This window comes from Semicossyphus pulcher, unplaced genomic scaffold, assembly GCF_022749685.1.
Source record: "Semicossyphus pulcher isolate SPU_LCO1_2020_fin unplaced genomic scaffold, fSemPul1.0.p SCAF_25, whole genome shotgun sequence".
NCBI lineage: Eukaryota > Metazoa > Chordata > Actinopteri > Labriformes > Labridae > Semicossyphus > Semicossyphus pulcher.
Window position 1 is genome coordinate 5,350,178 of NW_027211699.1, and position 14,940 is coordinate 5,365,117.

General features: G+C 42.3%; 1 protein-coding gene across 1 annotated transcript in view; it reads left to right on the forward strand.

Moving 5' to 3' along the window:
• Positions 1 to 117: 117 nt before the first annotated feature.
• Positions 118 to 14,940, forward strand: part of doc2a (double C2-like domains, alpha) — a 55,848-nt gene continuing 41,025 nt past the window's right edge. The window contains exons 1-2 of the mRNA XM_069676168.1: positions 118 to 175; positions 13,590 to 13,919. Of these exons, the coding sequence (XP_069532269.1) occupies positions 13,595 to 13,919 (325 nt within the window). The 5' untranslated portion in view covers positions 118 to 175; positions 13,590 to 13,594. The remainder of the gene's footprint in view (positions 176 to 13,589; positions 13,920 to 14,940) is intronic.

The window sequence follows — 14,940 nt, forward strand, 5'->3', positions numbered from 1 at the left end:
GTCCAAATCTATCGCAAGGAGCTCTCTCTCTCTCTCTCTCTCTCTCTCTCTTCCTCCCCTCTTCCTCTCTCGACCACTCAGCCGCCTCTCTCTCCACCTGTTAGTGCGGACCCCTCGTGCACTGACATCCACTTGTTTGTTTGTGTAGGAATCTCCTCCACTCACACAATCAGAGGTAAGAACTCTTTTTCTCTCTGCTGTCTTTTGGAGCTTTTACTGCTTTTTGAGTGTTTCATTCACTTCTCAGGAATATTTGTTTTTTAATCTCTCCTGTTTTAATTGTCTCCTCAAATTTGGCTGCTTTCAGGACCACACAGAACAGTTGCCGTTTACTGCAGAATTTTAAACTTGTTATTCAGTGGAGTTTTATTGGTTTTAATTCCATTTTATACAAACACAACTACAGTCTGGATACTGAATTTTATAATTACATTTCAGATTTGAAATTAAATCAAAAACATGTTTTTAAAAAGACAGTTGTTTTTATTGGTTTGCACTTTTATATTAAAGACAAATTGTCCGTCTTATTAAGTTTTAACACAATAGTCGCTGTTCAAGTTGCTTTGGACAAAAGTGTCAAAATGGCAAATAAATGAAGTTAATGTAAGGTAATTTAACAAGCACCATTTATTTTGTTACATTAAATAATCTACAACTTTATAATCGTCTGCCTTTAAGCTGCCAAAACACAACCATCACGACCAGTGGTCGAAGCACTACGATTCCTTACTGAAGTAAAGTACAAGTACCATACTTAATAAATACTACAATGGGGCGGCTGCGGCTCAGTGGTGGTCAGTCGTCTCTTAATTGGAAGGTTGGTGGTTCGATCCCTGACTGCTACAGTCTACATGTCGAAGTGTCCTAAGGCAAGACGCTGAACCCCAAATTGCTCCCGAAGGCCATCGGTGTATTAATATGCTAATATGCTATGCTAGATATGCTAATATGTTATTTGGCAAGGTAGCCTTTGTCAACAGTGTATGAATGTGTGAAAGGGTGAATGTCGCTTTGAGTGGTCGACTCACCATTTACAAGTGCTGAATTCAAAATGTTAAAATGTGGTATTTAATGTGAAATTAAAAAATATTATCAGCAAATGTTAGCAATGTTATTATAGTATTAAAGTGAAAATACTCATTCAAAAGTTTTTATTATAATAGAAAATTAAATTGTTCAGTTTTTTATTATGAATGAGGAGATGTGAGAGCATCTCTGTATCGCTGTATTGATGATGAAAAGTGTTGTACTGCAGGGTAGTAAAGTTCCCCATCATATCATATGAATATTTCATATGTTTCTTTATGTTCAAAGTAACTGAAGCTGACAGATAAACCGAGTGAAGTTTAAAGTGTAATATTTCCTTCTGAGATGTATTTGAGTAGAAGAAGAAAGTATCATATGATGGAAATACTGAAGTTAAGTGCAAGTTTGGTACAGCAACAAAAAAAGATACAAAGCAAACGTTGGTGCTGATAAATAATGCAGTTTAATGGTAGTTTGGGGACTCCTTTTGAAACTTTCCGTGAGTATTAAAAAAATAACTTTTACTCTGCTATAAAACTACATTATGAATGCAGGAGTTTTACTTGTCAGTTTCCTTGTAGTACCTTTAAATTGTTACCTTAAAAAGCGGACACTGCTCATGACCGTTCAAGCGGACTGAGCTAATTCACAGCTTAAAGTCAATCTATACTTTTCCCACATTTCTACTGTGTCCTTTTAGTTTCAGCTTGACCGATATGAGATAAGGAAATATTCAAATCTTGAGTAAAAGTCACAGGATCAGGCTGTAAAAGTCCTCCATTACAGCTTAAAGTGAAAGAACGTGTTGCCAGCGAGACATCTCAGCGTGCTACTGTGACTTGAAAGTGTACTAGAGCGTGTGTCAGCACACTGTGACATCACTGCTGGGCGTGGTTAAAGCTGAGGACTGACACTTTTTACTGGAGAGAAGAGTCCAGGACATTTTTACCAAAGTAGCTTTTACAAAGAAGGATCAGAGTATTTTTACATTATGGTATCAGTACTTTAACTTCAGAATGGGACCTAAGTAGTTATAGCCCCTATTACACCGCCAGTTCAAGGCGGGATTATTACGCAGAATGGTGGGGAAAAGTCGTTCCATCTCTGAGCTGGCATCGGAGGTAGTAACAGAGGTGACACGCCGCTAATGTGTGTGTATGTGAAGCAATCAATGATTTTTACACCTTGTGCGTGTTTTGCTTCCGCACTGCTGGAAAGCTGTGTAAAAACACACACTGTGGCGGGTTTATGCCGGTGTTGCTTGGTTCAATATAAAATGGCAAAGGCACCACAACGGCAAAGCTTCGTTACGGCGCTGTGGAAAAATTGCAGTGTAGACTATGTCTGTTGAACCGCGGCGCAGACGGAACGCGCGGGACACGGATCCTGTGGGATCGAGGCGTAAGACCCACGGATTTGTTAGCTAAATTTGCCCCTTTAACAATAGCAGGCAACACATTCTCATACTTACATGTTCCTACTCAATAAACATATATAATATGTGATTTAAGTTTTGGCAGCGCTTCCATTTGGTTAGCTTTAGCCAAAAGTTCTTGGTTATGTTCGGAAAAAGATCATTGTTTGGGTAAGAATACAAATGAATGTATGTGTGCGTAATGTAAGAGGTCAACGTTGACTTTTGGTTTTACACGGGACCAGCAATCCAAGCCGCTTGGTTTTTGTTTTACCCATCCATTGTCTACAACAGCCACCCCAAACAGACTTTATACTGTATACTTTAACTGTCAATATTAGTACGACCTATCAATAACTATAGACGTAACTATGACCAGTACAGTACATTTTTTGTTGTGTACAGTCTCTCACAAAAAGTACATCAAAACTACCGTTAAGGACAGGCCTTACTGTGCGTTCACACCGAAAACGAATAGACACGAATCTGCGGCAAGATTCTATACAAAGTCAATGCAATGACGCAAGTAGGCGCAAATTTGCGTGAGTTTAAAAATTTTAACTTCCTCGACGAATTCGCGCCACGTGGTGTAGCGAAAGCCTACCAACATCGAGATTCTCCTGACGGCAATGGTAACTATGGAGATAAGCCCTGCTTCCTCTTCTCCATTCCGAAAGCGAAGGGCAAATATTCGGCTGTTATTTAAACACGAGTTTTGATCCGGCGGTCAAACTTGCGCGAGTAGCGCAAGGCGAATATTCGCTTCGCATTAGGTGTGAACGCACAGTTAGGCAAATCTAATTTTTTACCTTCCCCCATAGATATTAGTGCATTTGAAGATGTCATATTAAAGCTTGATGGGAGATTTAGAAAGAAGAGAAGTGATTCTTTTCTCTCATTCTCCCACAGCAGTATTTTAACTCGTCTGTTTGGTTGGAGTTTGAGTTTGTCTATCGATTGTCGAAGCCATAACTGTGCAGAAGAGCTGTTCGCTCCCCCTCTGTCTTCAGGAAATGCTTTTGACACCTCTTCGCCTTTTCTCTGCGAATGCAACTCCTTCAAAAACAACCAGTACCACCAGATCTGTGTCAGTGCTGAGACAGTATTGATTTACATGCAGCTGTTGGTGGGCTTGAATTATAATGTGGTGTTTCGGTTACTGGAGGTTGTCAAATCCCGGAGACACTCAGAAAATGTTGGCAGGAGAAGTGAATTAAATTATGTTTTTTTTTCTCTCTTTCCTGCAACAAATGTGGTTGATTAGCCGTTAAATAAGACAGAGAAGGGAGTGTTAAACAGGCAGCATGGTGCGTGGTGCAGTTCTCATTTCGGGGTTAAATAGTCAGAAGAAATATTGGGAAAATAATAATGTTAGCTAATGATTACCAACAAGCTGTGTTTTCCCTCAACCCAGTGCATGCTGGGAGAAGCTCCAGACCCTGCAGGTGTAGCAGTAGGTGAATACTGAGAGGATCAGTTCAGTAGTAACCACCTAGAAGAGCAGAACTAGTCACCACCCGCTATCGCTTCATTTCTCATGCAGATAACCATTTAATTGAATTTGTATATTGATCACGTCCATATATAACACCGAAGGGACTGCTGTGCTTTGCTTAAGGGTTATATAGTATATTTGGATATACAGCTCAGATTTCCTTTCTTTTTACTCACTTAGGGTCTGCTCAAGAGCGCCGTTTGTAACCCAGTATTATCAATCTACTTGACCAGGGCGGCAGGTGCTTTCTCCCTGTGTTGATATTCCCTCTCCATCACTCGCAGCTGAGACTCTCTGTTGTTGCCGAGTACAAGGTAGCCTGACACCTCTTACATCAAGTAAGAGAACTATAGTGCATGGAGAGCAAACTTTTCAAAATAAAACAAAGAAATTAAAACTTGTTTTTGCTTTGATCTTGATTGGTCCAAACTTGTGTCTTTGAGTCAGACCTGGTCCAAAATGTACTGTTACGTTTGGGTAGTAACACAGAGAGAGACAGAGAGAGAGAGAGAGAGAGTACTCAGGAGCACAACGATGAGATGAATTTATCACAAAAAGAAGAACAAAAGGTTTACAAGTCCTTGTGGAGCAGGAGAGAAATAAACATCCCAAAAAAAGCTACAAGGTCCAGCGAAACCAGTGAAAACATTGGTAGAGCCACGAAGGGAAACATCCACACAAGGAGTAAGGGTTGAAGGTTAGATGAAAAACAAACCGGCACAGAGACCGAGGAAGACAAAAGCTATGTCTCAATTCAGAGGCCTTCAAAGGACGCAGCCTACGGAGGATGCATCGTTCACAGCCTGCGTAGACCACTAAAGCCCTTAGCGGCGCTCCTGTCACAGAGCAACAGGTAGCTAGCTGGCTAACTAGCTAACATAACTAACATCTGCTGTGTCCCAATCCAGGGGCTGCAGCCTTCGAAGGCAGTATTTGAAGGCCTATTGCGTCACGGTGCTGTCCCAATTCGAAGGCTCCTTCAGATGCGGCTGACAAATGTGCCCTCCTTTTCCCTGGCCGTGAAAGATCCATCGAGTGAATCCTTTGTGGCCCAACGCATCCCACAACAATTCAAACGAGATGGCGGACTCGTACGCAGCCGAGGAATAGACCTTTAAATGTTACAATTTTGGGTTTTGAAACTATCGGGGAAAAAAAGGAATTGGGCCTTGAAACAAATTATGTTTAAAATAATAGGTTAAGTGACGTGACGTTAGTTATGGAAGCTTGTTAGCCTGCTAGCTACCTGTTGCTAGGCGACAGGCTCTGCGTTGGGTGAGGCAAAAGGTAAGGGCGGGAACAGCTGGTGACGCAAACAGGAAATCCTACGTAGACCAGACCGTCTCATTTCAGTTCGGTCTTAGCGGTCCACGCAGGCTACGAATGACTCATCCGTTGTAGTTCGCGTCCTTTGAAGGTTGCAGCTCCCGAATTAGGACACAGCTAAAGACTAAATACACTTGGAAGGAGAGGGTAATCAGGCCCAGTTGAGACAATCAAGGAACAGGTGAAAACAATAAGTGCGGGGCTCATTATCACACAAGCGGGAAAATGCTCAAAAACAGGAAGTAAAGCTACATACATGAAAAATATCAGAAAAATAAAACAGGAAATTAAAAACTAACATAAAGATAAATGAAATACAAACTTAACAACAGGGATGACATGACACACATCCTTCTTTTGCCCGTGTTACACCAAGTTTTAGGAAAATACAGCCGTTTTTCCGTAAACCATAAAACACTCAAATGGACAAACAGACACCCAGAGTCACCCAAAAAGTATCCGTCTTGGCAGAGTTATGAAGAACTGACATGATAAATGAGGCTGTGATCCGTTAAAAGTACCAAGGTAGCTTTTAACCAAATTGCCTCACTCTTTCTTCATCATTCAGAGCTGTCAGTCAGTCAGTATTCAAAGTGAAACTGATTAAACTGGAGACAGGAGAAGAGTGACTGTTAATGCAGAGAACATCTACACAGTGACATATCTACTTAACACACAGAGTAGAAACAAGAAACATACACGCATGAAGACCTGCAGGAGTGACTGGCAGGTGAGATAAGAGCATAAAGAGGAGAGAGGGCGGGGATGGGAGGTGAGGATGCAGGGGGGAAGCAATTCATGTGTCTTCATTAGCATACTTCACTGTGCTTTTCCCTCAACTGCCGAGTCTCACCCGTAATCCCACTGTGACTGAATATCATTCACTGGACACGCACCAGATTTCACTTTTAAGTGGGAGAATGTTTCCGCTGATACATGCTGCCTCCTTCTGAATTAAACATGACTACAGCCGCCTTACAGTGGAGCATCAACCAGCAGGAACTCCCACAAAATACATGCACACACCATATCTGGGAATAATGAAAAATATGCTAAAGTTTAATATGTAAATATTTTATGGGATTCATAAAGTTAACTCATAATTGTGTCAATTTGAAGGGAGAGAATCATTATCACTAAGCTATTCAAAATTGTGACTGATGATTTGATATCTCCCTCATCTCTGACAGTTTAATCAACTCAGAGCATAGCAACTAAGCTAATATAAGCTTCTGATCATAGACTGTATAAAAAGATGGATGACATGACAGCTCCCTAAAGTGAAGCCAAACCCTCTCTATCGCCCCCTGCTGACGGGCTGCAGTATTGGTCATAAAGCCCGCCTCCTCCATGTTAACAGACTGGACATGAGTCAAGCAATAAATACACGCCAAATACATTTTTCTCAAACATGTTTTCTGTCATTATAGTTAGTTCTTATCATGCTGATTTACGTCCAATTGTAAATTGTTCTGACAAGTTTAGTTTTAATTAGTTATTTGATGCTGTAAAAAGGATGATTGACAGCTCTGTTGACCAATCTGGCTCCTGCAGCCGATCTGTTCCGGATTAGCAGGGTAGAGGAGGAACGGCGAGAGGACACTAAAACAATCAATACAGTCATTGAAGTTTCCATATCTGTGAATGTTAGCTTCAGAACAAAACACAAGAAGCTGTTCTGCTGTTAAATAAGCCAGAGTGCGGGATTTTTTTTCCGGTAATTTACGTGTGTGTTTTGGTTAGCGGAAGTGGCTAAAGCGGCCCCACCCACCGATCTCTACTACGCAACTCTGACTCGAATGAAGATGGCAGCACCTATCAGGGGGGCTATTTGGCATCAATTTCAGATGAGAGTAGATTAAGATGCGTCGTCCATCTTTATATACAGTCATTGCTTCTAACATTACCATTAAAGGCTCACTAATTGACTACCATCATCGGCTAACAAAGCTAACTACCTGCTTACCTAGCTAGTTTTTAAGCCACAAGCTAGTTTGCTAGCTAGCTACCTACAGTAGTGGGAAGCTCGCCGTAGCTAATAGAGCGTACCAATACAATAGTAATCGATTGTAAGCAGATAGACCTTCAACAAGCCTACGGTAGATTATCACTGTTGTAGCGTTAACTACGTTGTAGCCTTGGCTCTGTTAGCTTACCTTTTAACCTACCTATTGTTACCACTGTAGTCAGCTAACTGAGCTCACTACCTACAGTATTAAATTTGCTTACTTCTTACTGCAGCAGATTTCCCAACCTGGTAAACTTACTAAAAGCAAAAGCTAAAATACCTTAGTACCTAGCCTACCAATACTACCAATACTGTAACAGTATTTAACATGTGTACTAGTAAGCTAACAGAGCTTAATTCATGCCAATCTACCTACCTAGCTGCAACATACAGCTACAGTAAAAAGTTAACAGAGCACCCTACCCAGTTACAGAGGTAAGCCCACTACCTACAGAAGCTATAACTGACAGTGAAGGCTAGCCTATAGCTAATATAATTATGTTGGAATAAAATAAGGTCTGATAGTTTTTGATGATCATACTTACAATACTGAATCTAGCTAGCTCTTAACTAAAATATAAGAGTGTTTATTTGTTTCCATGTCTTCAGTAACAGGTGAAGCTGATGACTTTTTACTTGAGACCTACTAGCTTTAGCCCCAGTTTGTTAGGATGACATCATGTAGGCTATGACCATCATATATTTAATACCCAAGAAATGAAGCTAGCATTGCTAGTCCATCTATCTGTAAATCCCAACCCTAGCTAGCTACATCCGTGTCCGTTTAATACATTCAACCATTGTTATCTCACAGGCTGCTCCATGGGACACACTTTGAAGATCTAATAATGTATTTAGTGGAGTACTAAAGGACTAACACGCATGAATCAGCTCTTTTTTCAGTGCTCACAACAGCACATCAAAAGCCTCTGAGGTGAGAAACAAGCTAAACACAGCACATTTCTCTTAATAGGGCAAACAAAAAGAACTTCTATATGAATCATTTAACACTTGTAGATGTAGTTTGTGGCGTACTTTGGAGGAGTTGTTGGTTTAAAACTTTGCATGGATTTAATAACGCCTTCTGGTGAGTAGAAGTCATGCGAACGGAGTAACCAGTTTGATCAACCCCCTCACGCTGTTCACACTTGTTACTTTAGATATAAGGCTCTGCTTCAGCCTCGTTATGGGCACCCTGCAGAGCTCTGACACGGGGAGGATTTACACACTGAGGATTTCTTTTTCATTTAAACAGTCTGTGAAGTACATCCGCCCACTATCAGTTTCTCCCACTTGTTTAATGTCTCCAGTTCATTAAACATTTGATTTGTCATCTCCCCTCATGATCGCTGTCTCCCACTAGTGAACATGAAGATGTGGGTTTTTAGGTGGGAAATCAGGCAACTCATTTGATAATTGGAGCCTGCTGTTTAAAATTTTGGCTGACAAGGCGTCCACTCAGTTTTTATCCGTATTAATGTGATCATCATCCGCGGCCTTTAATCACTGATGTTCTTGATCCGCCTTCCCAAACAATTGTTACTCAATTATTGCTCTTACTTAAGTACACATTTGTGGTCCCTGTACTTTAATGGTGTGCTTTTTTCATGTCAACTTGTTACTTTTATCTGTCAGTCATAGATGAACCACTTCAGTTAAACAGGAAACCACACTGAGCCGCTTCTCTCTCTGGGGATACGATGTATTATATTCGTTCAGTGATGCATCTGTGCAAAGAAAGCTTGAGACTGTCACTCACGAAGCAGCTTCTTACATTTCTTATCTTCTTATCTTTTCTCTTGGCGAGGAGAAGAAGCTGTTCTTTTTTTTCACATTTGTCCTGGATTCATTCAGGTAAAAACATCCACATAAAACACTGTGTACTTACTGCAGTGCAGTGTGTGGTGGTGTCAAGGGAGGACTGCATCTTAAAGGAGCAGCCCATCATAAACACAAAGATCAGTATGCGCATCGTGGTTCAGCCTTCTCAGCTTGTAGAACAGTTGCATGCTGTCTTATGTATCTCTGCAGGGATCTGTTTAAAGGCTGGGAAAATTGCTTGACATAAAGCTAAGATGATTTGGTCCACGCTGACTTTCGGTTACACACAGGACATAAATATTTGTGCAACGACAACATAAGTGAGGAATACTGACTTGAATGAAAAGGCTTTCTCATAGACTTCAGTACAATTAGGGGCTAATTTAAAAATGGATTGTGCTGCTTTTTTGCCCGTTGAGACAAAAAGCCCATTTCTCAACGCACAGGCAAAGTTCTCCCCTGGAAAAAGCCGCTGTCAGTCAAAGCTGGTGTTCTCTGTAATCAATAGAAGCAATAATATTTGAAATTGGAGCCATAGCTGTGGAGAAAGTCGTACAAACAGCTCGTGGTTTTGCCCATTCTACATTCCTACAACACCCAGCATGCATTGCGCCCCTCCCTCTGAAACGAACGGCCCAGCGAGAGACGCTGGAGTGAAAAACTACTGTTTTCACTGCAGGCAATGGCTCAGAGCGGGACAGAATCCAAAATACAACGAGAATATACCGGTGGATCGTCTAAAAAATCGTCGGTCTGCAGTCTACATTTCAGACGTGACGATTTTGAATGAGACATGACATCAGAGGCGGACGTCCAAGAGTGAGGAAGTGTAGTTTAGCAAGCTCCCTGGCCAGGTTTTCCAGTTCCCATTGGAGAAGCAGATAGCATCCTCCAAAGGCACAGAGCCAAATGGCATGTCTTCCTACCATAATGGCATTAGCTCCCCATAATAGCATGATAGGACTGAGGTTGAAAATTGGCGAACTGGCCCTTTAACTGCACCTCAAACTGCGCTTTAAAGCAAAGAGCGTCTGTCATGAGTTAGCCTCGCCTAGTTGTTTTTGTATTTCATTGTTCGGAGCATTTCCTGTTTTATTTTGTTATTTCCTCCCCTGTGATGTTCCACTTCCTGGCTTTGTGTGTTTTCCCGCTTCTTTGATCATGTGCCCTGCCCTTATTGTTTTCACCTGCTCCTTGATTGTCTCACCGTGTCTGATTAGCCTCTCCCTGTCTTCCCATGTCTCTGTGCCAGTTTGTCTTCATCCTTTGTTGTGAAAGCTTTTGTGACATCTTCTTCAGGTCTCCTGCGTTTTCTCCTGTGAGTTTGGTTAAGATTTAGTTTGTGGACTCCTGTGGATTCTCCTTGTGTTTTCTCACTTTGTTGGATTATTGGCTTTTTGTCTTTTGTTTTCTTTAATAAGTCATCCGTTGTCTGCACCTGGGTCCTCTCACTTCTAGTTAAATCCAATACGTGACAGAGTCTCTGTGCTCCAGTGCTGATTGCGATATTTAAATGAGTCATTATTCAGACATTTGGCCCATTCTATGCAAATGAGCCTTGTTGCAAAAAACATTTAATTCACCAAAGTCAGCGCTGCGCAGTTAAAGTTATTACCGTCTGCAGAGAGTTGGTGGTAACTGCATGGAGTTTAGCTCAGTCAGTGTGGAACTCAGTTAATGCGCAGCAGAGAGCGGAGGTGCAGACAGCTTCTCACCACAATCAGACGCAAAACAAGAGCAATCTGCAGGAATACCACCCATCCATCCATTTTCCTCCACTTATCCGGGGTCGGGTCGCGCAGGCGGCAGGCTTAGAAAGTTAGCCCAGACGTCCCTCTCCCTAGCTACATTTTCCAGCTCCTCCTGGGGGATCCCGAGGCGTTCCCAGGCCAGATATACTGTATAATCCCTCCAACAGGCCCCGGGTCTGCTCCGGGGTCTCCTCCCTGTTGGACATGCCCAGAATACCTCCACAAGGAGGTGCCTAGGAGGCATCCTAATCAGATGCCTGAGCCACCTCAGCTGGCTCCTGTCGATGCGAAGGAGTAGTAGTACCTCTGGAGAGAGCAGGAATACCATTAGAGCATTTTGTGAATCAGACTTTGAGATGGAGCAGAAAGCGGCAAATGATGCACAATTAATGGTGCTATCAGCGGCCACAATTCATTCTTAGTGATTCCCCTCTTTCTTTTTTGCAAGCAGTGGAGTCGCCCCCTGCTGGCTGTTAGAACAAATGCAAGTTTAAGGCATATCCACACTCGCTTCACCGTTCAAATTCCCTTTTTTAGATTGTATTCTTTAAACACTGTTTGGTCTTTACTGTTATTCTCAAACTGGACAAGATAATTTGTCATAAATTGATTGATTATTTTGATAAATAATGATACCTGTGGAGTAGCTTAGCATAATTTACAGTTAAAAAAACTTTTTCTCACACTGGTGCTCTGTGCAGTCCCCCATACAGCCTCTGCCTGAAGCGAGCTCTGTCCCCTTAAGAAACCCCGCCCCTTCAAGCCCGATTTCTTCTGATTAACCAGCTCTCTGAAGCCTGCTGAGGCTTCACTTTGTGACATCACAAAGTGCAGTGTGTAGAAAAAACATAGTTACAGATTTGAAACTTCACCCACGTTTGTTCTGAACATTCAACATTGTAACATTAATATATATGTCTTTCAATGTGAAACAGCATAATACCCCTCTTTAAAGTAGCGGGGTCTGTGAGAAACGGGTCAGATTTCAGTAAAATCCAAATAAGATGAATTACTTCTAGTGAGACAGAAAAGACAGCGTTCTTTTCCTCTGGGGAGCTGCGTGCTGGATGTCAGACTTGTCTTGTCCTTGCAGGGTGAAATGGTTTCCTCTCAGAGTGTCAGGGATGTTTAACTGTTCTGTCTAGAGGCCACTGAGGCTGTTTGACTTCCTCCCGTGTGTGTAGGAATAAGGAGACCTTGTTAGGGAGTTGTCTTTGCACCCGTCTGTGATTCTGTATATGGCTCCTATATCTTTTCTGTGATACAGTTCCTTCGCAGCTCGCTGTCTGTCAAACTGCCTCGTGAATTTTTATTCTGCCCATTCGTTTCTTTCCCTTCTGCTTCATACTGCCATCTCACACGCCAACACGATCCCCGCACACTCAGCCTCTATCTTTTTCACTCACAATCAATTTCTTTCCTCTTTTCATGTGTCAGACGCTCGCAAACACACACACTCCTCATTAAACACCTGCTGCCAGGCCGCGCGGGCTGCTGCCGGGGATAAATTGTGTCAGTCCTGGTGTCAGGAGGAATGAAAATAAGCAGGGCTGTGTGCTCCCATTAACACCAGGAACCTGATGGTCGAGTCAGTGCCGCACAGTTTTCCCATAATGACTCCCAACTGTTGCAGAGAGGTGGGAAAGAGAGGAAGAGTCAGGTTTACTCACATATGATAACCTGAGGTGCGATGATTATGTATGTTTTTCTTCTTCTCATTATTGTCAAAAAAAATCTTAATCCCACGTACAGACCTGCTGCACCACATACTCACTAAAACACCAATTTTGGATGAATGCGCTCCTGAAAATAGTCCCCAATGAATGTACTGTTCCCTTCTGTTTCTTGATGAAATACTACAGTGATCAGAATTTTTTAAAATAACTAATTCTTCTTAAACATAAAACTATATATTTGGAAGGTTCTTTTAAAGATTTCAGTAAAGGAACCAGAAAAGCAGGCTTGGAGTTGAGAGCCACAGACAGGAAGTGAGACGGTTCTGTGAGACGGACTAAGGCCGGGCTTTGACTGGAGTTCTAACATCCTAAAACTGAAACTCAACAAAGCTTTTACTTAAGTTAAACTAAACGGAATTGATCTAAGGTGAGCTAAACCTCTCTTTCTTTTCTCTTTATCTACTGATGAAGAACATGTGAGATGATCAAAAGCTCCAGCCAGGGAAGGGGCAAGAAAATATAGCGACAAGACGAGACATCAAACAACTAATTATACATAAACTTCTCAGAAACATGATCACTTGGACATAAATCAGCATGATAATAACTAACTATAATGACAGAAACCATGTTTTGATTTTATAGTTTGACTCCCATCTGTTAACATGGAGGAGGCGGGCTTTATGACCTATACTGCAGCCAGTCAGCAGGGGCGATAGAGATGTTTTGGCTTCACTTTTAGGGAGCTGTCATGTCGTCCATCTTTTTTTATTACATAGCTGTGTTAAATACTGTATTGTGATAGGTTCATTATGGCATTCCGAGGTCTGCTATTTCTCGACAACAGACCGTTGCTAGGGATGCAGCTTGAATCACGCAATCTAAAGGACTAACTGTAACTGTATTCCGCCGAATGGAGTGTGGTAAATTTGACGTCAGTCTGTTTAGAGAGGGCCATACCATTCTGCTATAACAACCTGCCCACATTACCCCTTACATACATTCTGTGCTCCCTTCGTACAGAAGTAAGCTTTGATAACTTTAGGTAACCTTGTGTTTCTGGTTCTTTCAGACTCTATGACGGTGCAGAGAGGAAAGAAGCTCAGCATCTCCATCCAGGAACACATGGCCATTGACGTCTGCCCCGGCCCCATCAGACCCATCCGACAGATCTCCGCCTACTTCCCCCGTCTGTCCCCCACCTCCCCTGGCCCTGTCTCCCCGAACCCCGCCTCCTCCCCTCTGGCCCTCAGCCCCGGCTCCGTGGCCTCCGGGATGGGCGGGGCTAATCTCCTGTCTCCCCTGCTGGCACACGGGCGGCCGGGCGGGGGCGGGTCTCTGTCTCTGACCAGCAGCGTGGACACGTCAGTGGAGATGAACAGCTCCGACAGTGACGACTGCAGTGAGCCTCGCTGTTGGCATGTGTCTGTTTGTCTGTGTTACTGTCTATTTCTAGACACTCAGAAAAATAGACTTTAGCTTCTTGACACGACTGTTTGCATGACTCAGCATGATTCACACAGCAGGTCTGATTAACTAAGTACTTTCCTGTACTACACTTGAGTCCTTCTACTTTTACTCCACTTCATCTCAGTGGGAATTTTGTCTGACTACTAGACATTTTTAGCCATGCTAGCAGCGTAGCGCTATGGATGTTATTGTCTGTCCTCCGTATTGCTCCAGACTAAAATATCACAACTATTCTATGGATTGTGATGAATTGCAGTTCAGACATTCACTTTGAAGTCTAGGCTACATTATTTTGAGTTTGATGTTAGCATTTAGCTAACAGCAGCGCTGTTTCAAAGTGCAGTCTCACAGAGCTGCCAGTGCATTGTAGACTCTAAGCTGTGTGTAGAGCCTCCTTAATTAAGAATCTTGACCCAAATTGCTAAAAGCTTTCAACCACTCAAATTTATTAAATGAAAAATGGTGCAGTTTGGACCTGAGATGGAACAAAACATCACAGTATGAAAAAACACAACAGTAAAAAAGCCAATCAAAATGACCAGCAGGTGGCAGTGCATAAGAGGAAAATATTTTCTCTACAAATCCTTCTCTTAGCCGCCTTTTTCCAACAGAAATAAACTTCAAAAGTGCAACATAAATGCAACTACTGTAGGGTTAATCTGTAGCTGGGATTATCCAGTGAGTGGAAACTACACTACTACTGCACGCACGTCATAGGACACCCATGTCCTTCAAAATAAAAGCGCAGCATAGACTTTTTTGCCACAACTTTTTTTGTTTTTCAATCACACATCCGTGACCCACTGAACTAGTTGAGAACCACGGGTTTAGACTAAATCTGACAGGATCATAGGGAGATCAAGATCTCGAAACAACCGGAAATCAGTCGTTATCACGGGAAATGTTTGGATGCGTGTCCGCTTTGGGCTTCCGTAGAATTGATATGTTGCACG